Source organism: Cervus canadensis, chromosome 8, assembly GCF_019320065.1.
Source record: "Cervus canadensis isolate Bull #8, Minnesota chromosome 8, ASM1932006v1, whole genome shotgun sequence".
In the NCBI taxonomy this organism is placed as follows: domain Eukaryota; kingdom Metazoa; phylum Chordata; class Mammalia; order Artiodactyla; family Cervidae; genus Cervus; species Cervus canadensis.
The window spans coordinates 27,894,582-27,914,028 of NC_057393.1; the positions used below are offsets into that span (position 1 = coordinate 27,894,582).

The 19,447-nt window shown below is 44.6% G+C and overlaps 1 protein-coding gene and 1 pseudogene across 2 annotated transcripts; one reads left to right on the forward strand and one right to left on the reverse strand.

Moving 5' to 3' along the window:
• Positions 1 to 8,691: 8,691 nt before the first annotated feature.
• Positions 8,692 to 19,002, reverse strand: NOLC1 (nucleolar and coiled-body phosphoprotein 1). 2 transcript variants are annotated; one of them, XM_043475612.1, is made up of 13 exons: positions 18,220 to 19,002; positions 15,849 to 15,904; positions 15,605 to 15,735; positions 15,372 to 15,508; positions 14,804 to 14,969; positions 12,979 to 13,100; positions 12,717 to 12,858; positions 12,265 to 12,393; positions 11,843 to 11,953; positions 11,101 to 11,742; positions 10,806 to 10,915; positions 10,542 to 10,634; positions 8,692 to 10,367 (listed from the first exon to the last, which is right to left on the reverse strand). In XM_043475612.1, the coding sequence occupies exons 1-13, from the start codon at positions 18,526 to 18,528 to the stop codon at positions 10,209 to 10,211; spliced, it is 2,307 nt and encodes a 768-aa protein (XP_043331547.1). In that variant the 5' UTR covers positions 18,529 to 19,002; the 3' UTR covers positions 8,692 to 10,208. The 2 variants fall into 2 exon arrangements, with proteins under 2 accessions (XP_043331547.1, XP_043331546.1); XM_043475611.1 differs by having other exon boundaries at positions 15,605 to 15,738.
• Positions 13,174 to 13,598, forward strand: LOC122445989 (annotated as a pseudogene).
• Positions 19,003 to 19,447: the final 445 nt, after the last annotated feature.

The window sequence follows — 19,447 nt, forward strand, 5'->3', positions numbered from 1 at the left end:
ATACAAAAAACACAGTTTCTGAAATGGAAAATACACTGGATGGAATAAAAGCAGATGCTGAAGATTGGTGATTAGAAGAGACAGAAATAGAAACTAAGCAAGGTGAAGCACAGAGACAGAAAAACATGAACAGAACACCATTTGTGTATGGAATAATATTAAGCAGACTGACATATATGTAATATCTCAAAAGGATCCCATAAAGAAAGATGTGTGAAAAGAGGCTTAGAAAAAAATATTTAAAGACCAAATGGCCATAAAATTTCCAAATTTGCTGAAAGCTATTAGACTCACGAATGCAAGAAGCTTAATGAATCCCAAGCAGAATAAACCTGGGGAAAACCACATCATATCAGGTTACAATAAAATTTCTGAAACCACTGATACAGAGAAAACATTAAAAGCAGCCAGAGAAAAAAGACATATTTCTTACAGAAGAATAAATATAAGAATGACAATAGAATTCTTATCAGAAATTACACAAGCCAGATCTTACACAAAAATCCAAATGAATTTTTTTGGCCAACCCAATAGATTTTACCCCAGTAAGAAAATTGAGGGAAAAAGAACTATTTTTTTAAGAGAAAAGATGAGAAAATTCATCACTGGAATTTTGATGAATGACAAAATTACTGGTCTAAAAGAAATATGAAAGGAAGGTCTCCAAGCAAAAGTGCTTTCACTGCTTCCAAATGATACCATGTGGAAATGTGGATCTACACAACATAATGAAAAGTGCCAGAAATAGTAAATATGAGTAAATGTAAAATACACTTAATATTTAATCTCTTCAAAAGATAATTGGTTCTTTAAAGCAAAAATTATAATAGGATTTATAGTACATGTAAAAGGAAAATGTATGATCACAGTAGCACAAAAGATGAGAGGAAAAAAATTACTGCTGTATTGTTTTATAGTACACATGAAGTGATACAGTATTTGAAGGTAGACTGATATTTAAAGATTGTATTTTATAGGGAATTCCCTGGTGACCAGGTGGTTAGGACTGCACACTTTCACTGACCTGGCCAAGCTTCAATCCCTGGTCAGGAAACTAAGATCTAAGTTCCCCCCTAAGCCATACAGAATGATTTAAAAAAAAATCTATTTTATAAACTATAGAGCCAATAATGAAGACAAAACAGAACCACAAAAAAATTCAATCTGAAAGAAATCAGGGAGACAAGAAAAAAGGAACGAAGAGAAGATTGGGCAAATAAGAAGTAACTGAAAGATGGCAGCTTCAAACTCAAACTCAATCACATTGATAATTACATTAACTGTAAATGTAGTAAACACCCCAATCAAAAGGCAAGGAAGGTCAGATTGGATTAAAAAAACAAAAACAAAACTATAGAGTTTCTTGTCTATAAGAAACTCACTTAAATATAAAGAAACATATGGTTAAAAGTAAAAAGATGGGAGAATGTATATTATACAAATAAGAACCAAATGAAAGCCAGAATGGCTATTTTAAAAATAAGAGACATATCTGCAATTATAGTTGGAGATTTTAGTACTTTTCCCTAAGTAACTGATAGTAAAGCTAGACAGAAAATCAGTAATAATATAGATTTGAAGAACACTATCAACCAATTTGATTTTTTAAATTTTTATTTATTTCTCTTCAGCTGTGCTGGGTCTTCACTGATGCACAGGCTTTCTTCTAGTTGTGGCAAGCAGGGGCTACTCTCCAGTTGCAGCGCATGGGCTTCTCTTGTTGCAGAGCACAGGCTATAGGGTGCACAGGCTTCAGTAGTTTTCACTCCTGGGCTCTAGAGCACAGTCTCAATAGTTGTGGCACAAAGGCTTACTATAGAACATACTGTTCTGCAGTATGTGGGATCTTTCCAGATCAGGGATGGAACCTGTGTCTTCTGCATTGGCAGATTTTTTACTACTGAACCAGGGAAGCCCCACCAATTTGATTTCAGTGACATTTATGGACCACCACCAAACTCCAAACACATTATTCTCAAGTGCACATAGATCTTTACCAAGAAAGACTATGTTCATATTTGTGCTAAATTGCTTTAGTTGTAACTGACTCTTTGTGACCTCATGGACTGAAGCCAGCCAGGCTCTTCTGTCCATGGGATTCTCCAGGCAAGAATACTGGAGTGGGTTGCCATGCCCTCCTCCAGGGGATTTTCCCAACTCAGGGGTAGAAAACACCTCCTGCATTGGCAGGCAGGTTCTTTACTACTAGCGCCAGCTGGGAAGCCCCAAGGTAGACTATAGTCTAGGCCATAAGACAAATCTGAATAAATACAGTTTGGCAGTTTATTACAAAACTAAACTTTCTCTTAACCATACAGTTGGGCACTCATGCTCCTTGGTATTTATCCAAATGAGTTGAAAACTTATGTCCACACACACAAAAAAGAAAACTTATGTCCACACAAAAACTTGCACATAAATGAACATGAGTTTGAGTGAGCTCCGGGAGTTGGTGATGGACAGAGAAGTCTGGCATGCTACAGTCCATGGGGTTGCAAACAATTGGACATGACTGAGCAACTGAACTGAATTGATGCATGGTGGTCCAGTGGTTAAGACTCTACACTCCCAATGAAGGGGGCACAGGTTTGATCCCTGGCCAGAAATTAAGATCCTGCATGCTGCCCAGTGCAGCACAACTCCCCACCCCCCACCAAAAAAAAGAAAGAAAGAAAGTCCTAGTGTTATAGTTTAAGTGTTCAGCATAATGAAAATGTGACTTGAGTTCCTTCAATTAGGGGATTGGCAGATTCCCCTCATCAGACTGATATTTACATATACTTCACCCACCATCCTGTAATAGGTCACATTTATAATCACACCCAGATCTCTAAACTGAGATAGGAGTGGAGTGATTATTTGAAGTCAGAACAGCTGCCAACAGCTCTGCACACTATCAGCTTTTGTTTCAACTGCTATTGCTGGCCTGCTGGCTATTGCTTGGCTGGCTGCTGTCACCCTGTTGCCCACAGGCCAATGCCCACATTGCAGCCAATTAATTATCATGGGGCTCAGCTCCTGCTGACCTCGTCTTTTCTTGTTTCATGGCTGCCTGACTGGCCACTACCTCAGCAGCTGCAGTTGATGCCAATCTCCTCTGAACTGCCAACCTTTAGTTCTCAAAACCCTCTGGACAAAGAGATAATTTTTCTGTTACAACCAGAAGGGATTCCCAAAGCAAGCGATTGGAGATCCTAAAGACTCAGGATATCAACTATATCTCAGTGGAAAAAAAGACCCTGTATGCTCCTTGACACTACAGATCCCTCTTCACTGAACATACAGGCTCTCTGAGAGGCTATCAGAAAGTGTCAGGCTTCCTTACCACTACAGATCCGTATAGTCCATGCAGTCTAGAAACACCAGCCAAGAGACATTATATAATCAGGAATTCTTCCATAGGAAGATAATAAATACTATCATCTGTTTCCAGACTTTGTGGACATCCTATATATAGACTGGAACCACTGCCCTGAATGAAATCCAGTTCTGTTCTCCCGTCCAGTCCACTTCAGCAGATTCCAGAAGACAGTGTATCTTTCAAGGTTTCCTGTCATTCTCACTTTTTTCAGAAACCCTCAGGCCATCTGGCAGCTCACATTTGAATTCTAAATATGGGCCAGGGTCCAGTTCTCACCTTCCAGGACTCCTCAGTTCAGTTGCTCAGTTGTGTCTGACTGTTTGCGACCTCATGGACTGCAGCACACCAGGCTTCTCTGTCACCAACTCCTGGAGCTTACTCAAACTCATGTTCATCAAGTTGGTGATCCCATCCAACCATCTCTTCCTCTGTTGTCCCCTTCTCCTCCTGCCTTCAATCTTTCCCAGCATCAGGGTCTTTTCCAATGAGTTAGTTCTTCAAATCAGGTGGCCAAAGTACAGGAGCTTCAGTTTCAGCACCAGTCCTTCCAATGAATATTCAGGACTGATTTCCTTTAGGATGGACTGGTTGGATCTCCTTGCAGTCCAAGGGACTCTTGAGTCTTCTCCAACACCACAGTTCAAAAGCATCAATTCTTTAGTGCTCAGCCTTCTTTATGGTCCAACTCTCACATCCATACATGACTACTGGAAAAACCATAGCTTTGACTAGATGGACCTTTGTCTCTGCTTTTTAATATGCTCTAGGTTGGTTCCAAATAGGAAAAGGAGTACGTCAAGGCTGTATGTTGTCACCCTGCTTATTTAACTTATATGCAGAGTACATCATGAGAAATGCTGGGCTGGAAGAAGCACAAGCTGGAATTAAGATTGCCGGGAGAAATATCAATAACCTCAGATATGAAGGTAATACTACCCTTATGGCAGAAAGTAAAGTACGAAAAAGCCTCTTGATAAAAAGTGAAAGAGAGTGAAAAAGTTGGCTTAAAGCTCAACATTCAGAAAACTAAGATCATGGCATCTGGTCCCAACACCTCATGGGAAATAGATGGGGAGACAGTGGAAACAGTGGCTCACTTTATTTTTGGGGGCTCCAAAATCACTGCAGATGGTGACTGCAGCCATGAAATTAAAAGATGCTTCCTCCTTGGAAGGAAAGTTATGACCAACCTAGATAGCATATTAAAAAGCAGAGACATTACTTTGCCAACAAAGGTCCGTCTGGTCAAGGCTATGGTTTTTCCAGTGGTCATGTATGGATGTGAGAGTTGGACTGTGAAGAAAGCTGAGTGCCAAAAAATTAATGCTTTTGAACTGTGGTGTTGGAGAAGACTCTTGAGAGTCCCTTGGACTGCAGGGAGATCCAACCAGTCCATCCTGAAGGAGATAAGTCCTGGGTGTTCATTGGAAGGACTGATGCTGAAGCTGAAACTCCAGTACTTTGGCCACCTCATGCGAAGAGTTGACTCATTGGAAAAGACCCTGATGCTGGGAGGGATTGGGGGCAGGAGGAGAAGGGGACGACAGAGGAGATGGCTGGATGGCATCACCGACTAGCTGGGCATGAGTTTGAGTAAACTTCGGGAGTTTGTGATGGACAGGGAGGCCTAGCGTGCTGCAAATCATGGGGTCAGAGTCGGACATGACTGAGCGACTGAACTGAAATGAGGTTGATCATAGCTTTTCTTCCAAGGAGCAAGCGTCGTTTAATTTTATGGCTGCAGGACTCCTAGGCCTCTGCATATCTCATGTTTTAGTACCAACATCCCAGGACCCTTTAAAAAGCCCGGTAGCAATGAGTTGATTGGCTGTAAGCCACAGAATTGTGTTGGAGAAGACTCATGAGAGTCCCTTGGACTACAAGATCAAACCAGTCAATCCTAAAAGAAATCAGTCTTAACCATTCATCAGAAGGAACTGATGCTGAAGCTGAAGCTCCAATAATATTCTGGCCACCTAAGGTGAAGAACTGACTCACTGGAATAGACCCTGATGCTAGGAAAGATTGAAGGCAGGAGAAGGGGATGACAGAGGATGAGATGGTTGGATGGCATCACTGACTCAACGGACATGAGTTTGAGCAAGCTCCAGGAGATGGTGAAGGACAGAAAAGCCTGGTGTGCTGCAGTCCATGGGGTCACAGAGTTGGACACGACTGAGCAACTGAACTGAACTGAAGCTTCAACTAGAGTCCAGATTCCTATAATGTGCAAGCACCCCACCTACTGGCCTCTTCAGTAACTGCAGACAGCTCTGCATGGTGCAGGGGGTGGGAACTCCGTTGTTGGTAGGAACTTTGCTTTCACTGCATCTGTGTTGGGCTTTCCAGGTGATGCTAGTGGTAAAGAACCTGACTGTCATGTAGGAGACAAAGCTCAATCCTTGGGTTGGTCAGTTCCCCTGGAGTAGGAAATGGGAACCCACTCCAGTATCCTTGCCTGGAAAATTCTACGGACAGAGGAGCCTGGTAGGTTACAGTCCATGGGGTTGCAGAGTCGGAAATGACTGAAGTGACTTAGCACGCAGCTGTGTTGAGTGCCTGGTGCACTGCATTGGACTGGCAACGCCCTAACATAATGTGAACAAAATAAAGTACTAATCTCTGACTTGGGTATAAAAGGTCATTGCTATCGAATCCTCAGTCAGATTATTATCTTGCCCTACTTACCACACCCCCTCCAACTGATCCATCTTCAAGGCTCTCTTTTCCCACTGGAAACACTTCCTCTTCCTTACATGGTATGTGCTTTCTTCACACCTGACTGCTGCTACTCTCAGAATTCTGGACCAAGGTTGGTCAAGTCTTTTCTTGCTTGTCCCCCTGGGGGTACTGTGCTGGCCCTTGGTGAAAGGACTCAGCACGGTATACAGAACTGTTCCCATCCCTGACTTCCGTTATTAGACACTGAGCTCTCAGGGAGTTCTATGGCTGTACATAAGAGGTACTCAGTGTTGAATACAGATGAACTTTGAGAGAGATCTGAGCTCTTGTCTCACATGTGCCACTAAGCTGCAGTTTTTATCAACCCTAAACAAATAATAAACCCCAGCAGTTCTCAAAATTTTGCCTCGAGAGGTATCTGGCAACATCTGGAGCCATTTTCGGTTGTCCAAATTGGGGGATGCTACTGGCATCCAGAGGGCAGAGGCCAGGGATGCTGCTACACACGCTCCAACACACAGTACAGCTCTCCATAAAGAGTTACCTGGCCTCAAATAATAAGGCTGAGACACCATCGTCTAGTTAATATTCACTTAACAGGGTTTGGGGCTTACTTGATAGCTCAGTTGGTAAAGAATCCGCCTGCAATGCAGGAGACCCCAAATTTGATTCCTGGGTCAGGAAGATCCCCTGGAGAAGGGATAGGCTACCCACTCCAGTATTCTTGGGCTTCCCTTGTGGCTCAACTGGTAAAGAATCTGCCTGCAATGTGGGAGACCTGGGTTCGATTCCTGGGTTGGGAAGATTGCCTGGAGAAGGGAAAGGCTACCCACTTCAGTATTCTGGCTTAGAGAATTCCATGGACTATATAGTCCATGGGGCCACAAAGAGTTTGCAATGACTAAGTGACTTTCACTTTCACTAACAGGGTTGGGTGACAGTTGAGGATATAACCTGTGAAACATAAAGGCACAAAAAGAAGTTGGAAAATCTCCTGCCTTGTGTCCATGTGAAGTACACGGCAGAGGAGCATGAGCTATCATGTGTGCGACTCACTGAACATGTGGATTTCAGCCACACTGCCAGAACCCATCAGCAACAGGTGGGAATTCAGGTCCCTGAAACTAAACAATGAAATGGACAAATTATATGTGGTACATACGATGGAATGCAGCCTTGGAAAAGATCCTGCTACATGCTACAACATGAGTAAACCTGATGACATCACACCAAGTGCAAAAGGACATATAAACTCTGATGTCACTCATAAGAACTATCTAGTCAAAATCATAGCAGTCATCTGTTGCACTACAGTGTCAATATACTGCCACATGCTTCAACATGAGCAAACCTGAGGACATCATGCTAAGTGCAAAAGGACAAATAAAGTCTGATTGCACTCATATGAAATATCTGGTCAAAATTACAGCAATCTGTTGTACTACAATGTCAATATACTTAACATTACTGAATCATACACTTAAAACTGATCAAGATGGCAATTTAAATGGTTTTTTTCCATAATTTTTAAAAACTGAGCATTGTCATTTATCCAAGTGGCAAAAGTCAATTTGGTTAAGTGTTGGCAAGAGGGCAAGCTAAAAGGTACTTTAAGTGTTGTTCAAACTACAAGTTGTTACAGTGGTTTTGGAGGGTAGTGATGAACAAACTAAAAGTACATAGCCTTTGACCCAACACTCTTAGGAATACTTCCTATAAAACTACCCACACAAATACTCACAATTGTCTCATGTATAAAATATCCACTGCAGCACTATTTAGAATAATAAAATACAAAAACAACCCAAACAGCTACCAATAAGGTACTAGTTAAAACAATTTGCGCTATTTCCATACAATGGGGTACCATGCAGCTGTTAAAAATGAGCTCCAAAGTTATGAGACACTACAGATAGCGAGCTTCTCTGATGTGTGAGGAGAAACGGGAGAGGATGCACAGAGAAATTCTGGAAAGAGAAAAGAAACAAGTCCTAGAAAGCATGGATAAAATGGAAATTTAAATTTTTACTTTATACTATTAGATCTAATAAGTACATTTGAAAATGAAAGCATAAAAGGAAGAAAAATTACCCACTCATTTCTTTTCAAGTAGTCTTTAGATCAGTGGTTTTCAGATCTCTTCAGCATCACCTGCCTGGAAGCTTAAAAAAAATCCCAACTCCCAGAATCCACCAGAGAGCACTAGGATCTGATTCAACTGGTCAGCAGGTGGGTCCCAGGGCATCGGTGTTTTCAAAAGATACCCAGATAGTCCTGACTTTCAGCCAGTGTTGTGAAATTAGTGATTTATCCAGGGCTTAAGCAAACTGTAAAACATGACAGGAAACATTATATCCTTTGTGATCACATAGTCTGTCACATTTTTTTGAGCCCTTTAAAAAATGTAAAAGCCATTCTGGTCAACTGGATCCAGTCCATGGCCCATTTTGCCAACCACCAGTTTTAGACCACCCAAAGGCTGGACTTATAGCCCGAACAAGATACCATGATACAAGGTATAGTCAGGAAGATATAGTCCACAGTGAGCCTCCTCAGGTCTGAACCCTAGCCCTCTAACTGGCACCCAAGTTGTTCTGTTTTGAGTAGGAGACAGGAGGGCTTTGCATTCAATTAGTAAAACTCCCAAAACACATATAAACCAGTCAGTTTATTATTTTCTAGTAAGATGTAGAACTTTCACCATGCAGACTTTATATGTATGTCAGCATACTTTCTTCCTAGCAGCAGTTACACAGAAAACCAGGTTATCAGGTTACTTGGAACCCAAACAAGGGGAGGCTAACCTTAACTTACACCTCATCTATAAACTTAGGACACACTTTCCCAACACAGGGACACCCCAGGACCAGAGAACTTGGAGAGACTGGAGAACTCAACTTTCCTCCTCCCTTGCTCCTACAGCTCTACAATCAGCCTGCATGGCCCAAGAGCTGTATCTCTACTCACAGGTTTTTTTATTGTTACCTCCACTGATACTGACAGTCAGGTTCTAAAGGGGGCATATGAGTTGCTCCCATGTACCAACTACAAGACACAATAACCCTGTTAGAATGCTCTCCCAACCCCCTCTAACTCAAGTAATACCAGATAAAATGCTTTGTAAAGGTCCTTCTCCTCTCCGTTAGCGTATACTTAGGTTACCTATAACCTATAAATTCACCTGACTAATGTAACCTAATTCCTACTGAGGACTGAGGTTTTTCATTATAGATTTTCTTCCTTCACTTTCTTGATCAGTGACTCCCAAACATGTAAGAAGTTAATCAAACTATTTTGTGTCACCACGCTACCAAGACAGAAATACCAAGTGATAAGGGCTTTTCAGATTAAATTTTGTGCTCTAAAATGTAAAAAAACTGAGACGATATAGTCCTCAGAAGCCAATCAAAAATTATCTTTGAACAATAAAAAAAGTTTATGCTTTTAAATTAACAAACATATATTGCAAACATTATGTGATAATAAAAATACAAAAAAACAAAATATCCAGATCCTAGGGTATTCACACATTAGAATTTTGTCTGAAACAAAACAATGACTTTTATCCTCCAAAGTAGGTTAAATCCATGCTGGCTGAAGATTTCAGTCCTATACCCCATGAATGAGGTACATAATTCATGCTTAAAAGATATATACATTAACAATGGTGAATGCTAACTGCCCCTCATCAGGGCTCTGAGGGGTAGGAAGGATGAAAAGTGGACACAAGCACTCACATAGGCAGAATTCTCCAATTATAAAAATTCTTAGTGACCTTTACCAAGTCTTGGGATAGCTAAGATTAATCTGTGGGAACCCACCTCTGAAAACCACAACAAAAATCAATAAGAAATGATTTAATAGAAAATATACAAGTTTTTCAGTATGAAGACTTTCACAGAACATGGAGGGAACGACAACTAAAATTTTTCTTAAAAATGAACACTCTTTGTCCTTGCTACCCAACACTCAAAAAACAAATCTGTACAAAACCACGAACACAAAAAAGGACCTTAGAGGGTGTTACAGTGCAGAGTCTTCAGACCTATTCTAAACTGCTCTCTTCACCAAGACCCTCCCCTGATAAAGCCTAGGATTCCCAGGTCTACTGTGACGGTGAGTGGGCTCAGATCATCACCCTTGCTGTGCCATAGACGGCCCATGGTCACTCGCTGTCAAACTTAACAGAGTTGACTTGAACAGAGATGGAGCCTCCCCGGTAGCTGCCCCGCTTCTTCTTGGTTTTCTCGTGCCGGAAGGATTTGCCTTTGGTGAACTTCAGAACCTGATTGGCTCGCTCCCCCCAGTCTCCGGCTGCACCCCGCTGGTGAGCAGAAAGAGGTAGTTAGCACACAGAAGGGCAACCCCAGGGCCCTGTCATTTCTTCTTGCTCCAGGCAACTCAAACCCAGAGAACCTATCAACCAGGACCAACGCTGTACTCTCTCCCACCACACCCCACCCCCTCAAGGATGGTGAAGACCCCTCGTTCTCCTGACCTTGGCGTCAAAGGAATTGTCTGCCACTCTAGCATCCACCTCGATCTCCTCTTCCCTGATCCTTCGGAATGGGGAGGATGCCCTTCGTTCTCCCTGGGGAGGAACGGAGTAGGAAACTCAGGATGGAGCAGTCATGGAGCAAAAAGGCCCTCCTGAGCTACATACGCGAGTGTGTGCGCCAGGCCAGGCAAAGAGCTGTCCAGTGATCTGCAGTTTTTGTCCAATCTAAAAGCTGGCTCCTGAGAGGAAAACAAGACAACCTACCTTCTTCCTTTTAGGAAATGTGTTGGGGGTCTGAGGCTTTATCTTCTTTGCTGGAGGAGTCTCTGCCTCCTTAGCAGCCTCATTCTTCTTCTTCTTCTTCTTTTCTGAACCTACAAAACAGAAAGCCAGACTCAGGAAACCAGTTTCCTGTCCGCTCCTCCCAGCCTCCCACACTGAGGGCCTCCAACTAACTGGAAGCTGGTCAGGGGCTTTGGCTCCCTAATCCACTCCTCTAGAGTACACTCCGTTCTGGTTTAGGGGACAAACCCAGGAGGCAGGTTTTTTGGATACAGACCTGGCTTAGCAACCGCCACTGCTGCCTTTTTCTTGTCCTCCTCCTGCTCGTTGCTGCCCCGGTCTGCTTTTCCATTCTGGGCAGTCAGTGCGGAGGTGCCACTGGTCTTGGTGGCCTGTGGTCTTGGAGTGCCCTTGCCCTTGGGTTTCTCCTCCTCCTCCTCCTCACTGGAGTCATCAGAGGAAGAACTGCTGCTGCTTTCGGCCTTTGCTTTCTTCACGGAGGCTGGTTTGGAAGGGGCTACGGCTTCCACCTCCTTCCGTGGCTTTTTAGTTGGGGGTTTAGGTGTCTTCTCTTCTTCCTCCTCCTCGCTGCTGGAGCTGTCTGAATCCGAGCTGCTGTCCCCAGCACCCTGAGAGGCCTGCTTGGCAGGTAAAGACAGGGCTGCTTTGACTGTCGCCTTGGACTTAGGGGTGGCTACAGTCTTCTTCGTCTCTTCCTCGTCACTAGAACTGCTCTCCTCCTCGCTGGAGCTGCTGTCAGCCTTTCTGGTTAGAGGCTTCTGGCCACTGCCCGCGGCCTGCTTGGGAGTGGCGGCTGACTTAGCTGCAGGCTGCTTGGGAGTGGCGGCTGGTTTACTTGAGGGATTCTTGGGGGTACCGGCTGGCTTGGCAGGAGCTTCATCCTCAGAACTGTCGGAGTCTAGACAGGGAGGTTAGCGGGAATAGGTCCCGAATCAGGCTAAAGAGGGCCCTCGGAGCTACCATCGCCCTGAGGGCCTCCTACACTACGCCTTCCTTACCTGAGCTGTCTGAAGAGCTCTCTGCTGCCTTCTTTGCTGGAGCTGCTTTAGTAGCTGCCTTGGTGATGACTGCCTTAGCTGGAGGTTTCTTTTCTTCCTCAGAACTTGAATCTGGAGAGAAGCAATGGCATTAGGCTGGGTCTAGAGTCCCACCAGAGCCAAGAAAAAGAAGTGTAGGGAGTTCCCTGGTGGCCTACTGGTTAGGACTCTGGGCTTTCACTGCTGTGGCCGGGGTTCAATCTCTGGTCAGGGAACTGAGACCCCCGCAAGACATGTGACACAGCCAAAAACAACAAGGATGCAAAGACCCACATAGAGCATTAGCCCTGTGGTGCTTCAGAGAAAAGCAAGAGGGAACAGAAGCATTTCCTTCCCTACTCCTCACACACTCCCAGACCCACTCACCATGGGAGATGACTCACCAGACTCGTCGCTGCTCTCCTCACTGCTCTCCACAGTCTGATGCTTTTCTGCAGCTTTCTTGGGGGATTGAGTTCCCAGGGACTTCTTGGGTGGGGGAACAGAAGGCGGGGGGACTGAGCTATAGGGACCTGTTTAAAAGGGATAGTGTGGAAAAAAAAAAGGGGGGGGATAGTGTGATAAAATATGTACACACATCTTTTGATACCACTTCCTTCTAGAAATGGAGCTTAATTCCCTTTCCCTTGAGGGTGAGCTAGGATTAGTGACTCATTCCTAACAGACTAGGGCAGGGATGATGGCATGTCATTTTTGAGTTACAAAAGGCAACCTTTGGCTTTCTCCTTTCTTTGGGACAGGCCAGCTGTCAGGCCAAGGTCCACGTGGTGACTGCAGAGGTTCTCCTGCCTTTGGGCCCTGGTCAGTGGTAGCTTGACTCCCCGTGTCCAGTCACCTGGTTTTTTCTTCATGGGCTTTTTCTTCTGCTCCTCTTCCTCCTCATCACTGGAGGAGTCCTCACTGCTGGAACTCTTTTGGGCAGGTGCGGCAGCTGCTTTCACTGGGGCCTTAGCCACAACTTGCTTTTTAGGTATGGTCTGCATCACACAGAGAAAATCAATTACCACAGGAAAATGTTGACCCAACCAATCCTGCCAGGAAATGGAGGACTTACACCCCCTCGCCCCCTCTTCCCTGATAGAAATTAAGGCCTATACCTTCTTAGAGATGGCTATTGCCTTTTCCTCCTCTGAGTCATCATCACTGCTGCTGCTGCTGCTGCTGCTGCTGCTAGGTGCTTTGCCGTTGGCGACTTTAGGTGCTGGCCGAGCTGATGTACCTAACAAAATAGAAATAACGTGTGTGTAAAGACAGTCTTCGGACCCACCATCTTCAGCGGCACTGCCGCCAAGATGCAGATTTTCATGAAGATCCTGAGGAGAATGACTATCACTCTTGAGGTCAAACCCTCAATTACAAGAGAAAATTAAGGGCTAAAACCCAGGATAAAAAAGAATTCTTCCTGATTAGTAAAGATTGATCTTTGCTGGCAAGCAACTAGAACATGGATATACTTTGACTACAAAATTCAAAAGGAGTCCACATTTCACCTTACTGTTGGGACTTCATGATAGTGCTAAGAAAAGAAGAATTCTTAAATAAGTCCCAAGAACAAGCGTAAGAGAAAGAAGACTAAGCTAGCTGGCTGTCTGAAATACCAAAAGGTGGATGAGAATACCCTTCAGATCATAGCTGGGCTCGAGTTTTTACAGCCAACAACTCTGACATACATTATTATGGCAAATGTTGTCTGATCTATTGTTTCAACAAACTATAAGACAAGTAATTGTATACTCGTTAAAAACAGACATGAGCTGGACTTCCCTGGTGGTCCAATGGTTAAGAATCCACCTGCCAGTCTTTCCTTCATGGCTCTGTGGTAAAAAACAACAACAAAAAAACCCCACCTACCAATGCAGGAGACACAGGTTCAATCCCTGATCTGGGAAGATCCCATATGCCCTGGGACAACTAATCCTGGGTGCCACAACTACTGAGCCCACACAACTGAAGTTCCAACACTCTACAGCCTGTGCTCTGCAACAAAAGAAGACACCACAGGAAGAAGCCTGTACACCACAACAAGGGAGCAGCCTCCATTCACCTCAACTACAGAAAGCAACAAAGACCTAGCACACCCAAAAATAAACAGATAAAAATATTTTTTAAACAGACATGAACTGGGACTTCCCTGGTGGTCCAGCGGCTAAGACTCCATGCTCCCAATGTGGGGAGCTGGGGGTTCGATCCCTGGTCAGGGAACTAGATCCCACATGTGCCAACTAAGATCTGGTACAGCCAAATAAATAAATATTTCTTAAAAAAAAAAAAAAAAGACATGAACTAATGAACATCAAAAGAAAGGAGTATCAAGATATTAAAGGGCTATAAAAGCCTCCTCCTATTAGCTTGGAACTTAGGAGTCCGTCAATTCTCTTGCCTTTGAAGCAAGCATAAAGGAGAAGGCTGTGGTTTACTGCATTATCAAAGGATAAGTTTCCTGCCCAAGTTCAGAAATAAACCTGTCTTCCAAAAAATTTTATGATGCAAAACATTTGAATATACCCTCTGAAGTCTTCTAAGCATGTTTTCCCTCACTGTCCACTATTTCTATAGTTGAAAAAAGTGCAAGTGTTAGTTGCTGCTCAGACATGTCTGACTCTTTGCAACCCCAGCCCGCCAGGTTCCTCTATCCATGGGGATTCTTCAGACAAGTCTACTGGAGTAGGTAGCTATTCCCTTCTCCAATGGATCTTCATGACCTGGGTCTCCTGCATTGCAGGCAGATTCTTTACTGTCTGAGCCACCAGGGAAGCCATTTCTGTAGTTACTAGTCTCTAACTTAAAAAAAAAATGACACCAGTCAATACCTCTAGTTCAACAACCAGTGCCATTTTGTCCCTGTGGTGAATGAGGAATTTTCACACCAGTCCCCAGAGCAACCTGGTCCCCAGCCCAGCCTCTTGGGAACAAAAACAATACCTGGTTTGGCTGGGGCTTTAGCCTGAGTTTTCACTGCCACAGGTGTTGTCTTTGGCTTCTGGTTCTTTGGTGCCTCATCCTCTGAGCTTGAGTCAGAATCGGAATCAGAGCTCTCGGCCTTCTTAGGAGGAGCTTTGACTGTCTTGGCCTGCGGCTTAACTCCCTTCTGTGAGAAAAGCCAGGAGAATCAGTAAGTTTTAGGGCACCCAAAAGACATCTTAAGGTACAAAAGCAAGCTCCCTAAGTGCTCTCTTTTTTAAGCCTTGTTCCTGCTATTCCCTGTTTAGAGCTCCCTGCACCTGTCCACAAAACATCTTGGAATCCTTGACAGTGTCCCAGAGAAACCCAATACTGTCAGGGATGCAGAATGAGCTGAATTTCCTCTAGATTCAGGGTTCAACTTTTACCTTACAAATTCTTTTCCAAACCTCATATTTCTACAACCTCTCTGAAAGACCTCCTAATAATCTGCTGTTGTATAACCACCACCACCAGGCTAAAAGCCAAGATTTTAGGTTTCTTCTTTCCAATCCCTTAAGCAATTCCTTTCCTCCCCAAAGCTGCAAACCTCAACAGGCTTTTTCTTTTTGTCTTCTTCCTCCTCATCATCACTGGATTCTTCACTGCTGCTGCTGCTGCTCTCTGATGCTTTGACTGCAGCCTTTCCAGGATGCTGAAGCAGACTGGCCTGCTTGGCAGGTACAGCTTAACAAAAATACGGGTCCCAGTAAGAATCAGCCATTTAGTACTGGAAGACTACAAATCCTCTTCCTGGAACCACAACTCCCTGCTGGGCCTTACCAGCTTTCTTAGCTGGAGGCCCCTGGGTTTTTTCCTCCTCACTGCTGTCTTCACTGCTGTCACTGGATGAAGTCTTCTTCTTAGCCACTGGTCCATTTGCCTGTAACTTCCGCTTTGGGGCCTTGGTGGACCTGCTGAGGCAGATTAGGCTAACTTCTGGGGAACAGGACCTTCTCAAACCAAAGAATACAGCCCAGCCTACTTGCAGGGAGAAAAGAGCCACACTGGCAAAGAGAAGACTTACTTGAGCCAGAAACTATAGATATCCAAAAGGGAAGAAGCGTTGGCATCCTGCTGGGTCTATAAGAGAAAAGAGAGAGAAAGCAGGGTAAGAAAATTTTATCCTGGTTATTCTATGGGAGTTCAAATTTTGTGTTACTCTCTCATTAAAAGTCACTTATTTTGTCTGCTCTATCTGATACAAATGTTACATCTCTGAAGGTTTCTCCTACTTGCATCAATTAGGAGAAAAATATTGTGTTTATGTATTTCCCAATTTTTGGTAACAAAAACTTGGGTTATTCCTCTAGTTTCTGGCATCATCTATTCCCCTGCCTGTCAATCCTATTTATCAAAGCCTTTAAAAATGTGCACCCCCTTAATTCTAGCAGTGTACTATCCAGGAATTTATCCTTACCCATGAAACAAACACCTACACAAGAAGATGTTTGCTGCAACCTGGTTTATAATTCCAAATCATTGGAAATCAACCATCAAGAGAAGATTACTAAAAATCTATGCTAATTATTCAGTGAGGAACTGCATTCAGCTGTTAATTCCACTGCTTACGAATTATGAGTTGGTGTCCAAAAAAAATGGCAAGGCATTACAGTATATACAAGAGTACAGGCTCAAAGTTAGATGAGGTGTGAAACTTACTTCTGCCAGTTAGTAATGTGTGACCCTGAGTAAATCACTTGATCTTTCTAATACTGTTTTTCTTCCCTGTAAGATAGATAATACTATACAGCACTAAGTTGTTGAGAGAATGAGATAATGCACATAAGGAGCTTAGCATCTGGCCCTTAGTGTGCCCTCCACAAAGATTAGCTTTTGTCACATAAAAAAGATTTCTGATTCTGAAAGGCCCAATTTCATCCAGCCGGATGTGGAAATACTCTCTGCAGCCTCTAACAGTCAATTCAAAACAGTTCCAATATGAACGCAGCTCTATCAGATCACATGTGGCAGGCTGTCTCAGCTTAAGGAAGCCTGTTGAGGCTGATCTGACTTATAATTTGTGTAACCTGATTCTATCACAAAGAACAAGCCTATCTTCTTAGTCAAAGACTAAGACCACTAAAGACTACCATATGAGCTTCCCTGGTGGCTCAGATGGTGAAGAATATGCCTGCAATGCAGGAGAATCAGGTTTGATCCCTGGGTCAGACAGATCCCCTGGAGACGGGACCCACTCCAGTATTCTTGCTTGGAGAATCCCATGGACAGAGGAGCCTGGCTGGCTAGAGTCCATGGACTTCCAAAGAATCATACACCACTGGGCAACTAACACTTTCACTTTCAAGGACTACCACATCACTCCACTCTATCTTCAAGGTGTTTTCTTGTGCAGTCTTGTCTGCTCTCCTTGAGATGGAGATTCCAAACCTTTCACATTCCTGGTCATCTTCCTTTTACTTGTTTTTAGAACATCCTAAGGTACCATAACCAAGATAACAACTTCCACTCATTGATGCTTTCTGAGCACCAGGCACTGGTATTGCCACTTTGCATATACCATGTTATTAAAACTCACAAAAATCCTATAGAAGCAGAAACAGATTCAGAGATTAAGCAAGCTGCCTGGATCATACATTTTTAAAGTGGCAGACTGTTCCCAAAGCTAGACTTGTCTGATGCCGGAAGTCAAAGATTCTACAACCGCTTGGTAGTTATGATGCTCAACCCTGCTTCTACTCCCGTTCATTATTTTCTTTAGTAACAAAAATCCCAGCTATCATTAACGGCCTCCCCGTGGCTCAGACGGTAAAAAATCTGCCCGCATGCGTGAGACCCGATTAGAGCTCTGGGTCAGGAAGACCCCCCGTAGAAGGGAATGGCTACCCACTCCAGTATTCTTTCCTGGAGAATTCCAAGGACAGAGGAGCCTGGCGGGCTTCTCCATGGGACTGCAGAGAGTCGGAAACGACTCAGCGACTAACACTTTCACTTTTTTTCAGCTTTCATTATTTCGAAAGCAATTCTACTTGAGTCCTGGATAAATCCGTTTCAAAGTTAAAATTCAAGTCGCGCTTGGCACTAGCCAACATAAAAGCCCAATGAAGGTACCAGGAGCCTCTAATGCCTCCGGTGGGACAAGGCGCTCCCGCCCAGTCGCACTCTACTAGCCACGTGACCTAGGCCACGAGGATCCCACGCTGCCACCGCCTCACCTCTCACCAGAAAAAAGCAAGACTCGGCGCTAAGTAGTCAGACTTCATAAAGTGATGCCAAGACTCCAGGCTTCCGCCAACCGCCGAGAGCTCGGCACAAAGACCTGGCAGTCATTAGTCTGGCGGACTCCGCAGACCTCCCTACCTGCAGACCTAAGCATGTCAGTGTCCGCAGCCCTGTGGTGATCCCACCCCAGCCCATGATCCAAGCCCCGGACTCACAGCGCCTGTTGCCTTGACGAATTTATTGGCCACGCTCGAGAGCTGGTTATCTCGCAGAAAGCCGAGCACGAGGGGATACAGGTCGCTGGGAACCACGCGGCGTAAGCCGGCGTCCGCCATCCTCCCGATAATACGCGTCACTACCGTCGCGGACGCACAGGACTCAAGAAACCGGAAGAGGCGGGCTAGGGGAGGACCCGTGCAACGTCCTCGCGCCGCGCGGAGCACGCCGGAAGGGGCGGGCGCACTCTCGGAGACAGGGTAAGGGCGAAATCCAGGAACGCTTTCCGGTCTCACGAGTATCGCCATCTTGGAAGGGCGGAGCCCACCGTTCTGCTTTGTGAAGGCGGAGCCCTGACGTCAGAGGTCACGCCCTTGGTGGCGGCGGGAAAGCTTCGGACTTCCCGCGTCTTGCCTTCCTGCTGGAGCCACTTTTCTCAGTGCAGCGGTTACCCGCGGCCCTGGCATTCAGATATGAGAGTAAGGCGTGGGTCGGCGGGCCTGAGCTGACCTTGAATTTTCTAAACTTGGTCACATATCCCACCCACCGTCCCCTATTCGCGCTGCCAGTGGATTCCCACTCTTCTCCATCTTGACTTTCAACACCCTGGAAGGCCCTTTCTCAAAATACCACCCCAACCTCTGCACTCCCAGCTCCATTACCGAGGGCCCTTCAGATTATCTGTGGTAGTGGTGAGGTGTTGATCTTCAAAACTGTCCCCACCTCAATCTTGACTTGCCCATGAAACAACTCTTCCCTCCCTTATTTACACAGCTTCAGGTCAGCTTCATGAAGGGAAAAAGGGAATGTGCAATAAACCCGACAGCAGCACTCTCTTCAAACGGATAATCCTGAAAATAACCCTTCTACCTCCTGGGTAGTCCACACTATGAATCCTCCCTGTGGAAGAACTAGAAAACCCCTCAACTGCCTCTCTTTGTCATGAGTACTCAAATTTATCAATCAATGCCCAGGCCAGGCCTATCAAGTTAATTTCAAGTTCTCCATATTTCAGTTCACATTTAGCAGATAGCAATCCCTACAATCCTATCTACTACCCCTAGACTATTTCTCCTTCATGCCCCTTGGGGAGGGACCCACTTCTTTGCCTTTCTCAAAATAGGCATTCCCCTGTCCTTGGTATAATTCCTACATGTCCCTCTTTACCAAAGGTCTATTCACCTGCATGCATTCTTTAAACATCTGAGCACCTGCTGAATGCCAAGC

What these genes read in the sequence shown, in the direction of transcription:
- NOLC1 (XM_043475611.1), bottom strand. Translation starts at nt 18,528, where the DNA reads ATGGCGATACTCGTGAGACCGGAAAGCGTTCCTGGATTTCGCCCTTAC. An exon ending in ATCTATAGTTTCTGGCTCAA is followed by an intron (nt 15,739 to 15,848) that starts GTAAGTCTTCTC and finishes AATCTGCCTCAG; the next exon opens with CAGGTCCACCAAGGCCCCAA. An exon ending in AAAAGAAAAAGCCTGTTGAG is followed by an intron (nt 14,970 to 15,371) that starts GTTTGCAGCTTT and finishes CTTTTCTCACAG; the next exon opens with AAGGGAGTTAAGCCGCAGGC.